The 19,447-nt window shown below is 38.9% G+C and overlaps 1 protein-coding gene across 3 annotated transcripts in view; it reads left to right on the top strand.

Moving 5' to 3' along the window:
* The window catches only part of LOC147077618 (uncharacterized), a 47,130-nt gene that overhangs the window by 14,328 nt on the left and 13,355 nt on the right, over nucleotides 1–19,447 (top strand). Inside the window, exons 1-4 of one of the 3 annotated variants that reach the window (XM_085960600.1) lie at nucleotides 7,966–8,131; nucleotides 8,230–8,436; nucleotides 14,267–14,353; nucleotides 16,948–17,085. In XM_085960600.1, coding sequence (XP_085816726.1) covers nucleotides 8,089–8,131; nucleotides 8,230–8,436; nucleotides 14,267–14,353; nucleotides 16,948–17,085 — 475 coding nt within the window. In that variant the 5' untranslated portion in view covers nucleotides 7,966–8,088. Of the gene's footprint in view, nucleotides 1–7,965; nucleotides 8,132–8,229; nucleotides 8,437–14,266; nucleotides 14,354–16,947; nucleotides 17,086–19,447 lie in introns of those variants that run through there. The other 2 variants (XM_085960601.1, XM_085960599.1) reach the window with 2 other exon arrangements.

Here is a 19,447-nt window from a genome sequence, read left to right as displayed (position 1 = left end):
GCAGACGAAAATTATAGTACAAATACTATTATGGTACGGTTGGCAACACTGACTCCTTAGCTAGTGGCTACCAGAATTAATAGAATGATGTTATCTTAAGGGGACGTTCTATAGAATTGGCCTTGAGAATTGAAAATATGATTTTTTAACGTGTGGTCCATAATATCTGGTCTACTAGTTAATATAAAAAGGTCGCGTCCAAGTTGTTTGTGTCATCAAACTTGCTCGACGACTCGATCGACTCATATTTCATATTTATTTAATCAGGGCTGTTTGTCATAATTTTGAATTTTTATTTATATTATATATTATTTAAGTTTTGTGCATCTAATGCCGGGTCCACACTGGCAACATGTTGCTGGCAACCTCGTTAGATTTTACGATAATTATGATAATTATCGTTTTTTTTTTCCCCCTACCTTTTCTTCTAACTGAAACCTTGTGAGGTCTGAGAGGCAGACCTCGGTTTCCTGACTATTATTTCTAGGGTTGGGTCTTGTAAGTACATTAATGCCCTTTCCCGCATGTAATCTAGCTAAGTATTGAGCTGTTGAATTTACATTTACCTTCGCTTTTCAAACAAGTCTTTCGAGGGAAAACAGTTAAGAAAAACCCTCTTCCGAATATTGTCCTTATGGGTCCAACAAACAAAAAGTTCATCCTTTAGCGGGATGTTCGGCTTGAGATTATGATCTTGTGTGGATCATTTTATAACATCAAAGATGTTCGCCCAGTCCCTAGGGGGTATACCCCGTTTTCTGTTTTCCACAAGTTTAGCTCTCACCTGGGCTTTGAGCCCGAGTCTCATTCTGATGTACATTCTAAAGCTACCTAGTTTAACTCTTAGGGCTTCCAAACATTCTTTTACCTCTACCGCTAGACCCTGGAAGGGATCCGGCGGGGTCAGAGTACTGCCGGCCGCATCCGCTGTGGAAGAGGTACCTGTAATTGAGTGAGGAGGGGGTGGATCATCAGGATTTGGAGAGTCAGGGGGCATCATCTTATGACGGAGCCTAGCTTCCTTGCGCTTGTGCTTAAAATTTTGAATTTTGTTGGCAAATAGTGTAGGTTTCTTATGAGGCCCTTCTGTCAGTCTATTCAAGAATGTCTCTCTGTATTTAGTTATGGTTTCGGCAATGTCGATTCCATCGTGTTTAGCATTGATGCGTTTGATGCTATGGTGAGGCTTGAGTTCGTAGACGATTCGAAGGCATCTGTTCTCTATTGTTTGCAGCATATTTAAATTGGATTTGGTGATGTCAGTAGTCCAAATTGGGGATGCATACAGCATGGTTAGTTTAATAACCATGCTTTATAGTGCCTTTTTGTTTTCTTCTGAGAGACAACTTCTACGGTTGAAGATGGGTCTAAGAACCCCCATCGCCATAAAGGCTTTTCGCCTGGCTTCTAATAGGTGAGGTGTCCAGTTCAATCTATGGTGAAGGTATACCCCGAGGTATTTCACAGTGTTACTGAATGAACAGGGGATGTCACAAACAGTAATTTTTCCTTTATAGGATTTTTGGCTCCGCGAGAAGAGAATCGCCTCCGTCTTCTCCGCGTTAACTTTAAGTCTCCAGCGACTGAAATAATCAGTTAGCTGTCGAGTGCCCTTTTCTAAGTTCCTAATCGCCGTGTCAGTCTGGCGGCTGGTGGAAAGGATGGCTGTGTCATCTGCATATAGCGCCAGTGTGCAGTTGGCGGGATTTGGCATATCACTTATGAAATGATTGAAGAGCCTAGGCCCCATCAAACTGCCCTGTGGTACCCCTGCATCGATAGTGCGGTGAGATGAATTCTCCCGTTTGACCACTGCAAAAAGCGCTCGACCGCTCAAGTAGTTCTGGATGATTTTTGTGATGTACACGGGCATGTTTGTGGTAAAAAGTTTGTGGATTAGACCGTCATGCCAGACCGTATCAAATGCCTTTTCGAGGTCCAACAGAACCATACCAGTGGTCTTGCGTTGCCTCATATCGGCCATCACAATCCCGGTAATTCTGGAGAGTTGTAGGGTCGTTGATAGACCCTTCCTGAAACCATGTTGGGTGTCCGGGAGGACTTGATTGTGGGATTGGAGAAAGCGTCGAAGGATCACTTTCTCGAAAAGTTTGCTTATGCCATCTAGTAGACTTATAGGTCTGTAGTTTACAGCCAAAGAGTGGTCTTTCTTGGGGTTTGCTATAGCGACAACGTGAGCCGTTTTCCAGGTCTTTGGAAAGTATCCGCGCAGCAGACATGCATTGAAGATCTTAGTAATTTGTGATATTGTCTCGTCCGGGTGCCTTTCTGGCGATCAAGGTATTGATAGATCTATAGATCTCGCGCGGTTCAACAATTTTAACATCATCGGGATCGACGTCTTCTTTCGCAAGTGCAAGAATTGAGTTGTTCACCAAGGCTTTAGTAGCTGAATCGGTGTCCGACTGGATTTTAGTATTATTGACGAACGCATCGGCAAGTGCGTCTGCTTTTTCGAGATCTGAGTACACGAAATTTCGACTAGTCGCATTCTGTCTGAGGGGCTTTATAACAGACGGGCCCGTTTTAATCGCCCTGGATAGTGCCCAGAGCGAGTTCTGCGGGTCGTCTGTATAAATTTTGCAGTCCTTGAGTTTATTGTCCCAATGCTCGGCTTGTAGTTCTGATACTATCTTCTTGATTTTACCTTGCAAAGTATTGATCTCACGTTTGATGAAGTGATTTGTGCGTCTAGCTTTGTTCCAGTCCTTGCGTAGCTGGTTTCTAGTATTGATGAGCTCTCTGGCCTCATCATTAAGATCCACCCTGATGGGATTTTTCTTGATTTTCGGAATTTAGCGACGTCTCGCTGTGAGAATAGTCTCAGTGAGTTCGACGGCCGCTGTCTCTATCTCTACTTCCGTTTGAAAGGTTCTAGGCGTGAGATCAATGCATCGATTAATATGCCTCTTGAATAGGTGCCATTTGGCTTTAGAGTAGTCAAATTGGATTTTACTTTCTTTATCGTATTCGCCTCCAACTTCGAAATAAATTGGCAGGTGATCCGACTTCAGAGCATTAACAACTCTCGGGACACCGGTTTCTGGGGAGTTGTTTGCTATCACAAAATCTAAAACTGCTGTGTTGCAACGAGCTTGGACACGAGTCGGCTCGTCAGGATGTGAGATTGAGAAATCATATTTCTCTGTAATCTTTAAGAGGGCATTGCCACGGGCGTTGTTGGAATGGCAGTTCCAAATCTTATTATGTGCATTAAAATCACCTGCTAGGATGACTGAGCCTCTGAGGTTGGCAAGGTAGACCACCTCTGCCTCGCTCATTTTTTCTTTGGCGTGCCCATATACCGAAATTATGGCATGTAGGCGTCCATTTAAGTTTACTTCAACTGCCGTGGCTTCAAATCCAATGAGAGGCTTAATTGGGATGTGAGCATGTTTTAAGTCTTGATTGACTAGTATCATGACACCCCACCCTTCGCTGGGAGAGGGCGGTCCTCACGATAACAGTCAAAACCGGGAACGGAGAAACGGTCTTTTGGTTTAAGGAATGTCTCCTGAATTAAAGCAATGTCCACGTCTAGCACCCGGAGTAGGTCAGTCAACTCCGGTCGCTTATCGCGCTGAGCAATGCTGCGGGCGTTCCAGGAGATTATTTTTAGTGGGCGTGTGTTAGCCATTTAGGGCAACATGCCGCATTTAATATGCAGAGATTCGGCTCTGTCAAGCCATTCCTCCATGGACAGGGTAGGCTCTGCTCGGATAGAGCGAGTCATTTTGATACATTCCAGTATGGCTGGAATGTCATCAATGGTGACACCATCCTCTCCATGAAGGAGTGAACTCAGTGCTTCCACCAGAGTTGAAGTAATGGTCCTACTGTGGGGGCTTGACTGATTGGCTGCTGCGGAAGCAGATGTTTGCGGTCCCGTGAGAGCTGCCGTGTATGATAGTATTTGGGGGTCTGCCGCTCGGGAGACTGATTTGTGCGGCATGGCTTTGGTCTTAGGAGTCGCTGAGGCTGCTCTGCGAGCTGCTATTGCCTTAGCGTAGGCAATACGCTTAGGGCATTGCCTGAAATTGGCTGGGTGGTCCCCGCCGCAGTTGCAGCACCTGACTCCTGGGGAACCTATGGCACTACCTTTAGGGCGGGGGCATTCCTTTGATGCATGAGCATCCATACATTTGACGCACCTTGCGTCTCTATTGCTGTTGTGGGCCGAATAACCGAACTGTTGGCATCTATAGCACTGAGTGCCACCATTGTTTGACTTGCCCCTGAATTTCTCCAGGGACACCTTGACATGAAAAATTTCTCTAACCTTGTTTGACATAAACTGCATGTCGAAGCCAGGGGGCATTTGCACCAGGAAGAGGGGATTTCTGGTGGTGGTCGGATTTTTGGATCTCATTAAAGAGACTGATATTACCTCAAAGCCTCTCGCTCTGAGGTCCTCCGAGATTTCTCTCGGTTCTATGTTGGGAAGTCCCTTTATAACTACCTTGCATGTTCTATCCTCTGCAAGGGTGAATGTGTGAAAAACGGCTCCAGAATCTCTTAGACCGTTAACAAGAAGTTTGTGCGCAACTACTGATTCCGTTTGCACGGAGTAGTTTGGTCCTCTAATTTGGATGGAGCATTTATTTTCACCCAGGAATGTATTGAGACGGTCTATTACCGTCTTATGGTTTTCTCCCATTACTGAGAGAATGACAGGAGGGACTCGGGTTTTGCGAGCCTTGGGAGGATTTGCAGAAGAGGGGGGGAGTTTTGGTGGGGCAGTTGGGAGTATTTCCTCTGGGTTAAGTGCCATAAATTTGTTCGCTGTTGGCACAAATGTTGGGGAAGTCGAGAGCGGCCGTTTTGGGGCCTTTGCAGTGACTCTCTGCCACTTAAAAGGAAATTTTGGAATCTGAAGTTCCGGAAATTCCGTCTCCATATCCTGGGAGAGGTTATTGAGGGTGACCTCAATAGCGGTGTCCTCAGTGGGGGCTAGAGACCTTGACAAAAAAGTAGGGTTTATGACTCTATCATGGGGTTTTATAAGAGGGGGTATTTGGAGGGGTTTTCGCACTGAAGATGCTTGAAAGAAAGGTGAAGAAAGTGCTTTTTTCATATTTTTCTACATCGTAGTTTTTAGAGATTTATCCTAACCGGCAGGCTAGGCAGGCTACCGGTGAGGGCGAAAGGGGGGAGGAAATGTGCCCCTTCAATTTTTTGATTGTGCCTGTTTACTTATGGGAAAATAAGAATAATTTGGTTTGTTTCTTACCACACTCCTCCGCTCGTCCTAGTCTAGGCCTGGTATTACCGTGGGCCAGTTAAGTAATTACACGTTCTAAAACGTGCAATTACCGAACTCGCGCGGTCAGACCAGGTCGTAACCAGTACTAAGAAGAAGTGTTGTCCGGGATAGGATGAGTTGACGCGCGATAACTCGAGCGCACGTACAGAGCGTAGCCCGGTCTCGAGTGTGTTAATGCGCAGCTGTCGGCCTGTCCGGCCAACTACCTGTTACGACTTGCAGGATTTCTATTGTTTGCTCAAGGGTCAGCAGACTTTGAGATGTGAGTAAACAGTGCACTGGAAGCAGAGATGAAATGTTAGGAATGTTTTATAGATAATTATTATGTATAATATTCGTAATTATAATAATATTGTTTGATTATGCGATTTGGGCGTGCCACCGCTGTAGTTACGCCTTGAAAAAGGCACTTGTACAGATGGGGCAATCTACCGCACAAGAAGTTCAGTTTTAGATCGATTTGCGAGCGAAGCGAGACAAATCGCAACCTCACGCGTCAAAATCTCAAACGGAAGTGCTAGTCATATAATTATCGTAAAATTTCTTAAGCAATTATGGTAAGTATCGTAAAATTTAATGAGGTTGCCAGTGTGGAAATGGCTTATTGTCCACTGTGGTTCACGTAGTGGCATGGACCTGGGGTTAACTAATTCAGGAAGTCAACACACATGATAGAATTTTTTCCAGTTTTGGTTGCATTATATTCCAAAACTCTTCTGTAAAAATCGTTTCCGATTTTATAAATGGAAATTTCTCGGTGTACATAGTAAACAAACCTACGAATAAAAAAAGACAAGAAAGAACATACTGATTCATCGCAGTAAAATCTGGCAATCAAATTCGCCATTTTGAAAAGCGACGATTTTTCGTAAACAAATATCACGTGGTCTGTACGTGTGCGGCAAACTTCGAATGTGTTTGTAATTTTGTGTATTTTATGTTTGTGTATCACGCAATGTCGGCCATATTTGCCGGCCTTTCTGATTGCCGTGATTTGTACACATCTTCCTTCCTGTCTTTTTTTATTCGTAGAAACAAACAATATTTTTTATTAGTTATATGAAGTTGGCCTTGAATCTGTAATAAAATAATACACAATTAAAAGATTTTGAAATAGAAAAAAACATATTTCCAAGCTTTCAGCCGTGCTCACTCATGAATGTCATTCCTCATTTAGATAAGTATATACACATTTTGATGTTATCTTGCAAAGTGCGAATGTAATGTTTTCAAATAATTGATATGGATTAATTATACCATCGTCTTATTTTCTTGAAATCATAAACATACTATAATAGTATTTGAGTATCAACCTATGTTCAATTTGAATTGGGTTATAATAATAATATACCCGTATATATATCAATAGTATGTTTGCTACAAAATCCACCCAAGTTATCAGTACGTACTTGCACAGGTTTGATTAAAAACTATGATGAAATTAACATTTTAAAAATATTATATTACATAATATTATTTTGACAGCCCTGTTTTCTGATCGGCGTATATCTTGCAGGTGTTTATAAAATAATAATGATGTTCAGCGGCAGACAATATCAAAAATTATAATAATGTTTCTTGAAATAAAATCTCCGATGATCAGTGATTTTTGCGAAAAGGTCGATTTAAATTAACGTACTTACGACGCCGAGGTCCTTTTTATACTAAATTATATTTGAATGTCGAGCTCTTCAGCGGCCCCTTAAACGACATGAAACGGGCGATAACTTGTCATGTCACGAGGCAATCGTTAAAATGCTCAGCCGTAGTGGTTTGGCGGGCGCGGCGCGGCGTCGTCTTGCGAAACTCAAACGTTTAACCGTGTGTATTATACCCCAAAAAAGACACTGTCTACGAACATTTTACACACGGTTATACGTTTGAGTGCAAGAACGTAGTGGTCGAGCGGGGGCGTCTTGCGAAACTCAGTTTCGTATAACCGTGTGTATTATACCCCAAAAAAGACACTGTCTACGAACATTTTACACACGGTTATACGTTCTTGCACTTATGAATTGCAGGCCAGGCCGTATATTTGGGTTGCTTCACCCGAAAAAAAGTCGGAAGATTGTAATGTGTTCGAGAGATACATCGTCTCACTTGCGTGCCAATGGAACAGGGGCATAAAATAATATTAAACGTTTGTGCCAAACCGCCTTCTATGGCCAAAAAAATACCAATAATTCTGTATATTAGTCTATGGATAATTCAAATTGAAGCGACATAAGTTGTTAGTCAGTGTTGCCAACCGTACTATAATTATAGTATTTGTACTATAATTTTGGTCCGCGTACTATGTACGATATAAAATAGGTATAGTACGCCCAAAATACTATAATTTTGAAAATCGTACTATAATTTAATAAAAAAGTACTATAATTTTGCATTTGCCATTTCGTAATCGAGTGGTCATCGAAAATTTGGAAATCTGCGGCCTGCGGCGAAATATTTTTCCTAAAAAAAACAAGCCGACCATGAAAAATTGGGAACCTGCAGCCCGCGGCGAAATATTTCTCCTAAAAAAAACGAGCCGACTATGAAAAATTGTGAAAATTTTCATTTTCAACAGATGACAACGCGTACTATATTTTATCCCCAAATACTATAATTTTGGAGGCTCTGTACTATAATTCCACTTTCAAAATATGGCAACACTGTTGTTAGTACTAATAGTACTTGATAGTCTATGGTCCTCATGAAATGTCATCTGAACGTAGAGAACGAACACAAATTTGTACATTATTATCTAATTGATCATTTCAAAGCACCTCTCTACAGATATATGATTACAATTTTATCCAATAATGTCAAAACTCTGTTGGGTGGACGGTTGTCAAAGGGATCGCGGTAGGTTATCGCACTCAAACGTACGCATTATTAAACACATTATATCCAATGTGTAATAAATATAAATGCAATATTAATTATTATATTTCTAATTTCAGACGTAACCTTACATCGTTATCCAAACCCTAAGAAGTTTTATGAACGTTTTGTGACATGGGTAGAAGCCAGCGGCAGAAGTGTTACAGACTTGGAGCCGTTTTTCGTCTATTTAAATCGAAGAATATGCTCACTCCACTTTGAACACCAGCACAGACTGCGTAACTCTAGACTCAGTGTATTGGCAAAACCATGTCTTTTGATCCCAAGTATGAAGACATTGTTAGTTATGTTTATTTGTAATATTGAGTAGCAGACCTATTCGATTGCAGTCGAAAATCTTAGAGCCGTTTCATATGAGACACTGGATATACATATAAATGAATGGGCACCTTCAGTTGGAGCCACTAGTGTCTCGTGCCACAGACACTGTCCCGTCAGTGGCTCATTCCTCGAGCTGCCTAGACCCATTTTGGTAAATGTGCCGCATATGCCGTCATGAGAATTTATAACTTCCTTTTTAGACCAAACCAAACCTAACCTAACCTAATTTTACCTAATATAATCTTAGTTTGTGATAATGATGCATCAAAATGTATGAATACACCAGTGGCGAAGGGTGGAGGTAGGCTGTTAAGATTCGCTATAAATAGTTCACACTAAACTTTTTTAGTCATATGTATTTGTTTTTATTGAACTAAGACTACAATTTACAGACGGTGTTAGTTAGTTTTTAAAAATCAATTAAACCATGCCTAAATGAAACCATAATAGTTTTGGTCTAATTTGGGCAATACGAAAAAAATTGTGCACACTTTTTCTTTCATAGTTATTTGTTTTCGTTGGATTAAAAATACATATTACACACATTGTTGGTTATTTTTTTAAATTCATTAAGCCCTGGCTAAACCAAACTATAATAAATAAAAAATATTATTCTATAAGTATATAAAATATTGAAAGTTATGTATGATTTAATTGTATAATGTTAGATATTTTATAGATAGACATGTATTTTTTGACTATTATCTATTATGGCTTGGTTTCTCAGGGTTTATTAAATTTTAAAAACTAACCAACACTATCTGTAAAATGTAGTCTTATTTCAATGAAAACAAATATGTATGTCTGAAAAAGTTTAATGTGCACTGTTTATGACGGATCTTAACAGCCTACCTCCACCCTTCGCCACTGTAATACACAATCCATACTCTGAAAAAAACAATTATCGAAAACATTCCATTAAAATTTTCCAGACCTAGCATTCGAACCCGAAACCCACAATGTTATATGTCCACACGCTACCGCTCTGCTGGGCAATGGAGGCTATGTACCAAATAAATATTTCCAATTTTTTTTATGCATTTATATTAATATAATATTATTTATAGGTACTATCACTCCCCTCCATTTTGGTAAGAGAATTTCTCAACTGTCACTTTGTGTTTTGTTTTCTTTATTATCGTCTGTATTTGGGATGAAGGTGGATAATTATGGCACCGGAATTGTTATCAGAAACGGCGAGGTTTATTTACGTTTATTATACTATATGGTTACATTTTTTTATAATTTAATTCTACGGAGGGCCAAATGTACGCGTTCGCGATTTTGCTGCTTGTCGCGATCTCCGCGCCATCTTGTGATTTTTTCCAACGAGAGCCGTTGGCGAGAGAAGGCGACGTTGCAAATCGTCAACGGTTAAAATTATGGCATTGTTGCCAGCAGATATTCAACATTATTTATTTTCGTAATCAGCGCTTTATTATTTGCTGGCTTCGATACCGATTCGGGCCTCTTCAGATACACAAAGACATCCCCAAATGGGGACCATACGGGGGTGTCACAAGCGCACCTCTCCGGAAAGGCCCGAATGGGGATCGGGCCAACTAAGGGCTGATTACGATAGCGTGTATAACTGGACAGTGCGGCGGCTTGATAAGGGGTGGTTGTGTCTCTAGACGTTGAAGGATCGAAGCCCTCCCGGTACGTCGGCGGCTGGAGAGACTCGGATGCAGCACTGTAGCATAGTGGTTCGCGGTTCCCAGGCCTACCGTAAAGCTGCTGAGAGAGGAGGGCGTCGCGCCCAGCCCTCTCAACACCCTCGGACCGTCGGCAACCGGAGAGTTTCGGATGCAGCACTACGCCGCTTTGTGGGCGTAGTGGTTCGCGGCTCCCCATGTCTACCGTACGGGCGGATGCTAAGAGAGGACGTCGCACCCAGCCTTCCCAACAGCGACCGTCTGAAAATCAGTCGATCCCTCACGAAAATGCATACCGGCGCATTACTCGACCCCTTTTTGCTCGCTTGCCCTGCCGCGGCTATCGAATTACACGCACTGCACTGATATTATACTAATATAATATGCAGAAAACTTAATTTAATACTTAAAATGGCTTTAGAGTTTATAAAAATAATTTTAAAAATATATCAGGGCCCGAAATGGACCGGAACGCCATTCTGCCTCATACAACCGCTCCGGGTTGTAAAATTTTCCACTTCGAGCACTGAAATAACTTATTATGCATCGCTTCCAAACACAAAACACTTAAAACTAACTAATCTATGATGCTAATGGCTGAGGATGCTGCTTGGCTGCTATCCGCTGATAGAGGCTGCTTTGCTCAGCTGAAGAAGGCCGCTTTGTAGCTCTCTTCATCCTGGTGCATCTGGGCCAGGGCTGATTGCAAGGCTCACAGACACGCTGCTGTTGACGAAGAGGGCTCAAGCGGCTGATGATGCAGGGCATTTGATGCCGTTTTCCCTCGTTGGAGTCAGGGTCTTGCCCGATACACTCGTCCGTGGGCCAAGTTCGCTGGCGGATGCAGTTGGTCGGGAGTACATCGGGAGCCATGACTTCGCAATCCGGGTGTTTCTGCTCTTTTCTTCACTGGCTTGGCTTTGGCAGCATCCTCTTTCTACTGCTTTTTATTATACTTTGTTGAGCGCCACCAGAGGCAAGCCTCTGGATGTTTTTTCCTCGCCGTTTCCTATTCCGGTGTTTGGATCTCAGGGTGTGTGTCCGGGTGAAATAAATTTCACCTGCTTCTTGATTCCAGACGATTAAAATCAAGAAGCGTAGTCCCACGTTGACTGGGGCCACTTATCACTCCCCTCCATTTTGGTAAGAGAATTTCTCAACTGTCACTTTGTGTTTTGTTTTCTTTATTATCGTCTGTATTTGGGATGAAGGTGGATAATTATGGCACCGGAATTGTTATCAGAAACGGCGAGGTTTATTTATGTTTATTATACTATATGGTTACATTTTTTTATAATTTAATTCTACGGAGGGCCAAATGTACGCGCTCGCGATTTTGCTGCTTGTCGCGATCTCCGCGCCATCTTGTGATTTTTTCCAACGAGAGCCGTTGGCGAGAGAAGGCGACGTTGCAAATCGTCAACGGTTAAAATTATGGCATTGTTGCCAGCAGATATTCAACATTATTTATTTTCGTAATCAGCGCTTTATTATTTGCTGGCTTCGATACCGATTCGGGCCTCTTCAGATACACAAAGACATCCCCAAATGGGGACCATACGGGGGTGTCACAGTACTTACATGCAATACTTAAAAATGAGGAAATAAATTCGTTTTTAGCATCTTTATCTGCACTGGTAGCTTCTCCATTGAATTAAATATTATATAAAGAATCTTCTTTTTCTTCGGCCATATCTGTCCCTTAGTTGAAGAAGCATATGGCGGTCATGCGGTGCCTAAAAAAATCCCTGTCACTCGCCAGTCTTCTTGCATCGTTCCAGTTTATACCAATATTCCGATAGATAGTATTTAGCGGCCTTCCAGGACGCCGGAATCCGGTTGGCTTAAAGAACAGGCAAGCCAGGTTGAGGTTCTCATATAAAGAATACCTCACTTAAAATTTTTTCGAACCAGCCATTACTTGCTTGAAATTCCATGTTAGACTTTTCTCTTAATCGAGTCATCTTCACGCAAACTAAGAGCCATATCTTGAATAATTGAAAAACTCAGAGGGAATTCTTTTTGACGTTTATCATCAATTCATGATGGTAAAGAACTCTCCATTTCATCCATCACTGTGTCGTGCCTTTTGGAAACAATCTTTGAAGATATATTTCCATCATAGTCAAGTCATACGAATGGCCGATTGAAACAAAAGATTCGATTACTTTCAGAATGCCTAATTATTTCTATCTTTGTCTCGATCGTATGAAGAGAGTCCTTAATTTATTTTTGTCGGTATCAACATTGCAGTTTCTCCGTTTCTCACTCATGTTAATAAATTTATACAGTCGAAATATTTTGAGGAGCAGAGAAGAGGGTAGCGACTGCATGGAAGAATACAGTTTTTTGCATTATTGACAAACATCTAAATTTTAAGAAATGTATGAAATAGCGAATTGTACAAAAGTAGAATGTACGAAAGTCGTGGATCGCCTGTAATATATTTTCTGTGTACTGCTCCACTTTGGCCTTTAAATTCTTTAAAATTATAGATTAGGGCAGTGGTTTCCAAACTTTATGTTACTACGCCTCCCTTTTTAAAAAATCTAATCTTGGCGCCTCCCCCCCCCTTTATTTCATTAAATAATGCAGACGCCTTTTTAAATAACCAAAAATGTACTACTTAATACAACATAGAAAAAAACTTAATTAAGTATAAAAATAAACAAGATTTTACTATTAACTACTTTTATTATATTAATTTTTAAATTAATTTGTTTTTCATGCGATGGATGTGTTTGTTTCTTAGCACAAAGTGCTCATTTTCTACTAAACGGGCTCAATATTTGGATTTCATTGCAGCTAATGCAGAAAATCCCGTTTCATATAAAACTATGATGTTATGAATGGTATGGCAGTACTTAACTTACAACTTGCATTGCTTTTCTTGACAGAGTATAACATTATTTCTTCACTTTGATTCAATCAAAATTGAATTAGGGTTTTTGTTTCAATGAATTATCGCATGATGATTCTATCAATTTTTTCCTTTTCAATAGTAGTCAATCCAAATTCATCATCGTTCATTGACAAATGGATTCTATCATGGGCCCCACATCCTGAAGCGGACCCACCTACCTATAACTGAGATTAAAGGCAGTGTGGTGCTCTGAAGTAGTGTTTCCTAAATTATACACGGGAGTTATCATTTAAGTACCTATAGCAATCATCATATAGGTATCACATCAAATTGCAATGCACAACTACATATTTAAAATATTTAATAGTCTTGGAACAAAGTAGCGCCGAAGGCGACTTTTTTAAACTATTACATTAAATTTGTGATGTCTGTTATGCCCGGGCCCCCAGGCTCTTAAACTATGCATTTGCAAACTGCAAACCTGTGGCTACATTTGTGATAAACTTTTCGCGCCTCCCTTTGCAACACTCCACGCCTCCCAGTTTGGAAATCGCTGGATTAGGGTTTGTTTTTTAAATAAAACATAAAATTGAACATACATAATTTTCTGAGAAAATATAGTATAACCAATAGAAAAAATCTTTTTGAAAAAAGGAAGACACCCGGCAGGAATCGAACCTGCATCTCTTCGGTTTACGCCCCGTGCGCATTGTCCACTATGCTACTAGGTGACATACTAATTATGACAAATTTTAACTATAGGCCCTTTACCTTTTTACTGCCGGTTAGTGTATGTATGGCAGTACCTTGCGCTCCGCGAATTTTATTGCAAAAATAAAAAAAATTAATCAATTTACGTTTCAAGTCGTAAAAACGAATTCTGTTTCAATTCTGAGTATGTGACGATATTCCCAATATATGTCGTGTGTTCAACATATTTGTATGTTTAAAATAATTGCTTTACGTTAAATGTTTATGTAAAATCCCGTTTAAAGCGGGACGTCCAAAGACGTCATTTTTGTATGAGTGGCATTCTGTTCACGGAAAAGTTCGCGTTTTAAGACGTCATTGGCCGCCACCCGGTTAATACCTGCTCATCAGCGCTCTTCCAAATCAAGCTACTATTGGCAATTTTAATTAGAATGGTACATTCTTAAATCTTGTGAATTATTCGTTGAATAAAAGAAATAGTTAATTAAAAACATAAAATGATCTTCGTTTTACTTTCATTGATGCAAAGATGTTTTATCATTTCAGAACCGAAGAAACAATCCATCACAAAACCACCAGAATTGCCACAGCCTCTGCTACAATCTGATGATAATTGTACCGAGGAAACAGGAAGTAATAATATATCTTTTATTGTAATATCGACTAGCTAAGCTAAAAGGGCAGTGGCGAGGGGTGGAGATAGGCTGTTAAGATTCGACATAAATAGTTCAAAGTAAACTTTGTCAGTCATACTTATTCGTTTTCATGCTGGTTAGTTTTTAAAATTCAATTAAACCCTGTCTAAACTAAGCCATAATAGTTAGGTATGCTGTGGGTGATCCGACAAAAATAGTGCACATTTTTTCATTCATACTTATTTTTTTTCGTTGAATTAAGAATACATATAGGTGGTGTTGGTTAGTTTTTACCATGTTTTTATTAGCTCGTATTCTTGTTTGTCCAGTAAAAAAAATTTCTTGTTTGACCAAGATTTGTATTGGAAGATTTAACTAGCTTCCCGACTATCTAGACATTTGAAACTTATAGAATATATCAGAACACGACGACAATGCATTCTTTTAATACTTTTAGTCATCTTTAAGCAGAATTGAATACATTTTAGAGGTGGGAAAACTGGTCGATTTTGAAGACTAAGTATACTTACTACCAGTATTAAAAAATACTTAGTGTCGAAACTTGTTCCAAAATACTTACTAGTATTTGAAATATCGGCTATAATAGAATCGTTAAAAATACATCCGCTTTTCGAAAAGTCCCATTTTCGAGACAGGTACAGCTGGAACTATGGCACTAGTCACACCTGTTTCAGTAGAAAATACTGAAGGAATAAAAGCACTGGTTTCATTTATCTGTAAAGCATTTTCATTTACAGGTGGAGCTATATTTTGCCTGGCAAATTCAATATGAATAGTTGGATGCTTGCGCTGTAAAAGTTTCTTCAAATTTGACATTGACTTGTATGAATTTTTTATTTTACAAATATTACAGATGGCATAATTTGTAACTATTTCTTTGGAACGATTCCACACGAAACTTAACCTTTTAGTAGCCATTTTTACACAAATTGTTTATTAAGTATAATATAATTATTATCCATTTATACAATCACGCATACAATTTGAATTCAGTTTATGTTTATAAGTTCCAATTATAACACTAAAAAATCGAGAAACTCAACGTGACAAAACCAGATAAACGCGTAGTCAGTTAGCGTTATCAGAACTCGAATACTAGTACATATTCCTGGACTTGCGACTGACGTCAACTCGATGTAAATGTCATACTCAACTGAAACTAATTCCGTAGTATTACTAAACATACGCGAGTCGCGACGTCCGAGGTGATGATTTCATACGTAGCAAGACTACGAACTAGCTAGCGGACGGCAAGATCTCATACCATGTGTCGAACTCCGGGACTTCAGACTAACGCCAACTCGATAAAGTCTCATACTCAACTGAAACTAAAACTCTTAAAACTAAAACTAAGACGAACTCAATAGTATTACTATTAAAACGAACATGTGACCATTTCTGTCCTTCACTATACCAACTTTACAACAGAGGAGAAAGGGAGAACAATGACAGTTGAGTATAATATTACGGCTAGACATACGTGTATCATGATATCTCGCTCGCGCGTATTTAATATCAATAGCGTTGAAAGTCAACCAACATCACGGAATGGCGAGTCACGGCGATGATAATATCATCGAATGCGTTTGAATTCGAACATCTCATACGTTTCAAGTTTCTTGAAACAAGTTTATTGGGCCACAAATATTTAGTATGGGTAGTTTCATCCGAAACTTTAGTACACAAACTGGTGACGGTATTTCCAACTCACCTCTAATACATTTTCAGTTAATTCTGTTTTGTATGGAAAGTTATTTCGGAAAAAATTCGTAAAAAGTAAAACACTATTATTGGTTGCTAAGGTGGTTCTAGCAACTAAATTTTTAATATATACATGCGTTACTATGGAAATCAATATGAAATGTCTAAATGACATTTCAGTATTCTATATTTATTCAGTATTTCTATGAAGTACAAAAAAAAATATTTATTAATACATAGAATTGTCAAGTTTATATGATTCAACAGAAAATTTAAAAACATATATAAAAAGTTCTTTTTATCTTGTAATTATTTATAATTCATTTAGCCCTGCATATTCCAAACTATTCTTCTTCTTTTCTTTCTTCTTTCGACCATGTCCGATCATGTGGGACTCCACAGAGTCTTCCTCACACTTCACAGACTTCCAAACTAGAATCAATACAAAATATTCTTCTACTTGTCTATAAAATATCTAAAATCATGTATGGTTTAATGTTAATGGCATAATTTTATATATTTTATAGATAAACGAATATTTTTTAATTATTATTATAGGCTCGGATTAAGTCGCACTATAACACTATCTACACATTGTAGTATTAGTTCAATGAAAACAAACACATTCGACTGACAAAGTTAGTCTGCACTATTTATGGTGGATCTTAACAGCGTACCTCCACTCTTTGCCACTGCTATGCAATGTCTTTTGTCAACTTCCCAATTATTCACAGTACATCAGTTGGAAAGCTCTGTTAAAGAGGATGGTCCAAGTTGAGATGTAGTTTTTTTTTAATAAATTAATTACATAATATTTAAAATAAAAATACAATCTACTTCTGTTAATACCAAATTGTTTTATCATTTCAGTTCAGCAAGGTGGACCCCCAGCACCAGCAATAAAATTGACAATGCCATGTCCATGTCTGAAATCTGATGATGCTTGTAACCAGAAAACCGAATCCTTTATAAGGGTTCATTATCAAAGGACTCCGTCATTAACTAATTGTAATTCATAATAATTTCATAGTATTTATATATATTATCACTAGCTGTCAGTGGTGGCCGGCGGTTCTCAAAATTGATTTCAGTGAGAGTGCACAAACAGTTACTTATGTTATTTTAAAATAAGATCTATTTAATGTTATTTCTGCTTATCAAAACCCTCTACAACACGTAAAAACACCTTACGATTTCCACTGATATCAGTGGAGTCATGAAAATTATCTTTAAAAATTGACTACACTGTGTAAATGATTACATAAAACAGTTGTAAAGTAGCTACAGTACCATCCGTGTTTTAAAAACCGCCGCTATTGCAAACAACCGATAGTCTGTGTTAAAGATAAAATTTATCCAAAGAATCTTATTTCACACAACTTTATAATGTGTAATTGAAGTTTTTGGTGGACCAACCTTTTATATTTTAATCATCTCTTCGAAGGAATTCTTGATTCTTATGAATAAAAATAACACACATTGATTGATGTTTTAAAAATTGTAAGGGACTGCTGTGCACTTGGATGATGTTTTAGCAGCCACCACTGCTAGCTGTATAAGAATCACATAGGCATTTAATTAATGCTTAATGCCGACATCATCCAAACTCAGATTTGCTGCAAATTGCACACAGACGTGATTCAATTAATAGTGTCAAAACATTGGCAGAAAGTAGGGTAAACAGTAGGGTTTCACATTCTTGAAGGGACTGACAAAAAATACTGCCGGATAAAACACTCTCTTGGTTTTCTCTGGCATGATACCATTTAAGTTTTTTATTACATCAATGCAATGGTGCACAACTCGCGGTCTGCCATGCCATTTATTGTGGCACACCGGCTAAATGAAATTAGATACAACCAAGGCCCGAAAAAAAACGAACCATAAGTGCGAGTGAATAAGCATTAGGCACGCTTATATCTCCGCACTATGCATTAGAGTAAGATAGGATTTCTACGGCTGAATTAAATATTTTTTGGAAACGTCGCCGGTAAATATGGATTCGACTGATTACATTCATTTAAAAATTGCTAGATGTGTTGCTGAAATTTATTGTTTTTGTGTTAAATATAAAGTGGTAATTATTTTTAGTTATTTTAGTAGAACATGACGTGGTTAACTATGTTGTTTTTAAATTCGGTTGCCGTACTGAGAAGCAACATGATGGTATAACGTTTCATAGTTAAGCTGATAATAATAAAATTGAGGTTCTACTGTATGTTATATGCAAGAAACACGGCTTCATATTGCCGAACAATAGGTGCTATCTATATATCAGTACTCTGAGGATGCAACAATGAAACAATAACAACATTTTATACACAGGGTTCCGTGAACTGTAATCAAATCTTAGGAATAAAATGCTTATAAGTTTTCATACAGAGCAGTCACATGTTTGAACAGTAGCGCACCCAGGGGGGGGGGCCAAGGGGCCTTGGCCCCCCCCAAAAACATTGAAATTGAAAGCCAATAGATTAGACAAATAAAAACACGGCAAAAAAAATATTTGAAATTCTCCAGCACCCTCTAGAAAAATTTCTTAGATTTTAATTTCTAACACAAAAATTTCGAAACACTAATGTCGGGTTGTTTTAGAAACTCAATCTCTAATGGAAATGTCAAAAAATTCTCGGTGTCAAAAATAGACAAAAGTCCGATAAACGAGAAATTAGGCTGTGTTCTGTTGGGTAGGTTTGTGCACCTATAAGTTAAATGCAATAATACTTTTTTTCCATTTTCAATTAATATTTTGGAACTTCACTATTAAAAAACCCAAAATCGACGATAAAAATTCGGCGATAAGTACGACTACACCCACCACCATGGGCTGACAGGGCTATAGCCTGGGGGCCCGGGCTTAAGAGGGCCCTGCGTGGCGGCTCGTCTAATTGTGAGATAAACACACACCAGAAATTTGTTATATCATAAAAAAAAATCACATGTGGCGCTATAGATACTACTTCATCAAAATTAACATAAAAAATATGAAGTATGATGAAAATAATATGATATACGTAACTACATGATAATAATTCACGTGTATCATTTTATATTACAATTATTTTTAGTGTTTCTAGAAAAATAAAAATGTTTATTTATCCAATATCGATGGGTCGAATGCAACTTGGCTACCACAAGAGGGGGTCGTGACCAGTGGTCTATAGTATGATAACGATCGATAATATGATATGAGGTCCGACAAATCAAGAATTCAAGGGAATTATTTAACAATATAGATAAATCCACGGAATACCATTTGGGAACACTACTGTAGAACATCACATTCCCCTAAACCCTGGTGATAGGTAAGGGGGCCCGCCAAACATTCATGATGTGGGGGCCATGCCCACCACAGTCAGTGGTGGTGTAA

This window comes from Rhyacophila brunnea, unplaced genomic scaffold, assembly GCF_057557595.1.
Source record: "Rhyacophila brunnea isolate RB1 unplaced genomic scaffold, BYU_Rbru_1.0 scaffold_12, whole genome shotgun sequence".
NCBI lineage: Eukaryota > Metazoa > Arthropoda > Insecta > Trichoptera > Rhyacophilidae > Rhyacophila > Rhyacophila brunnea.
This window is presented reverse-complemented; position numbering and strand designations above follow the sequence as displayed.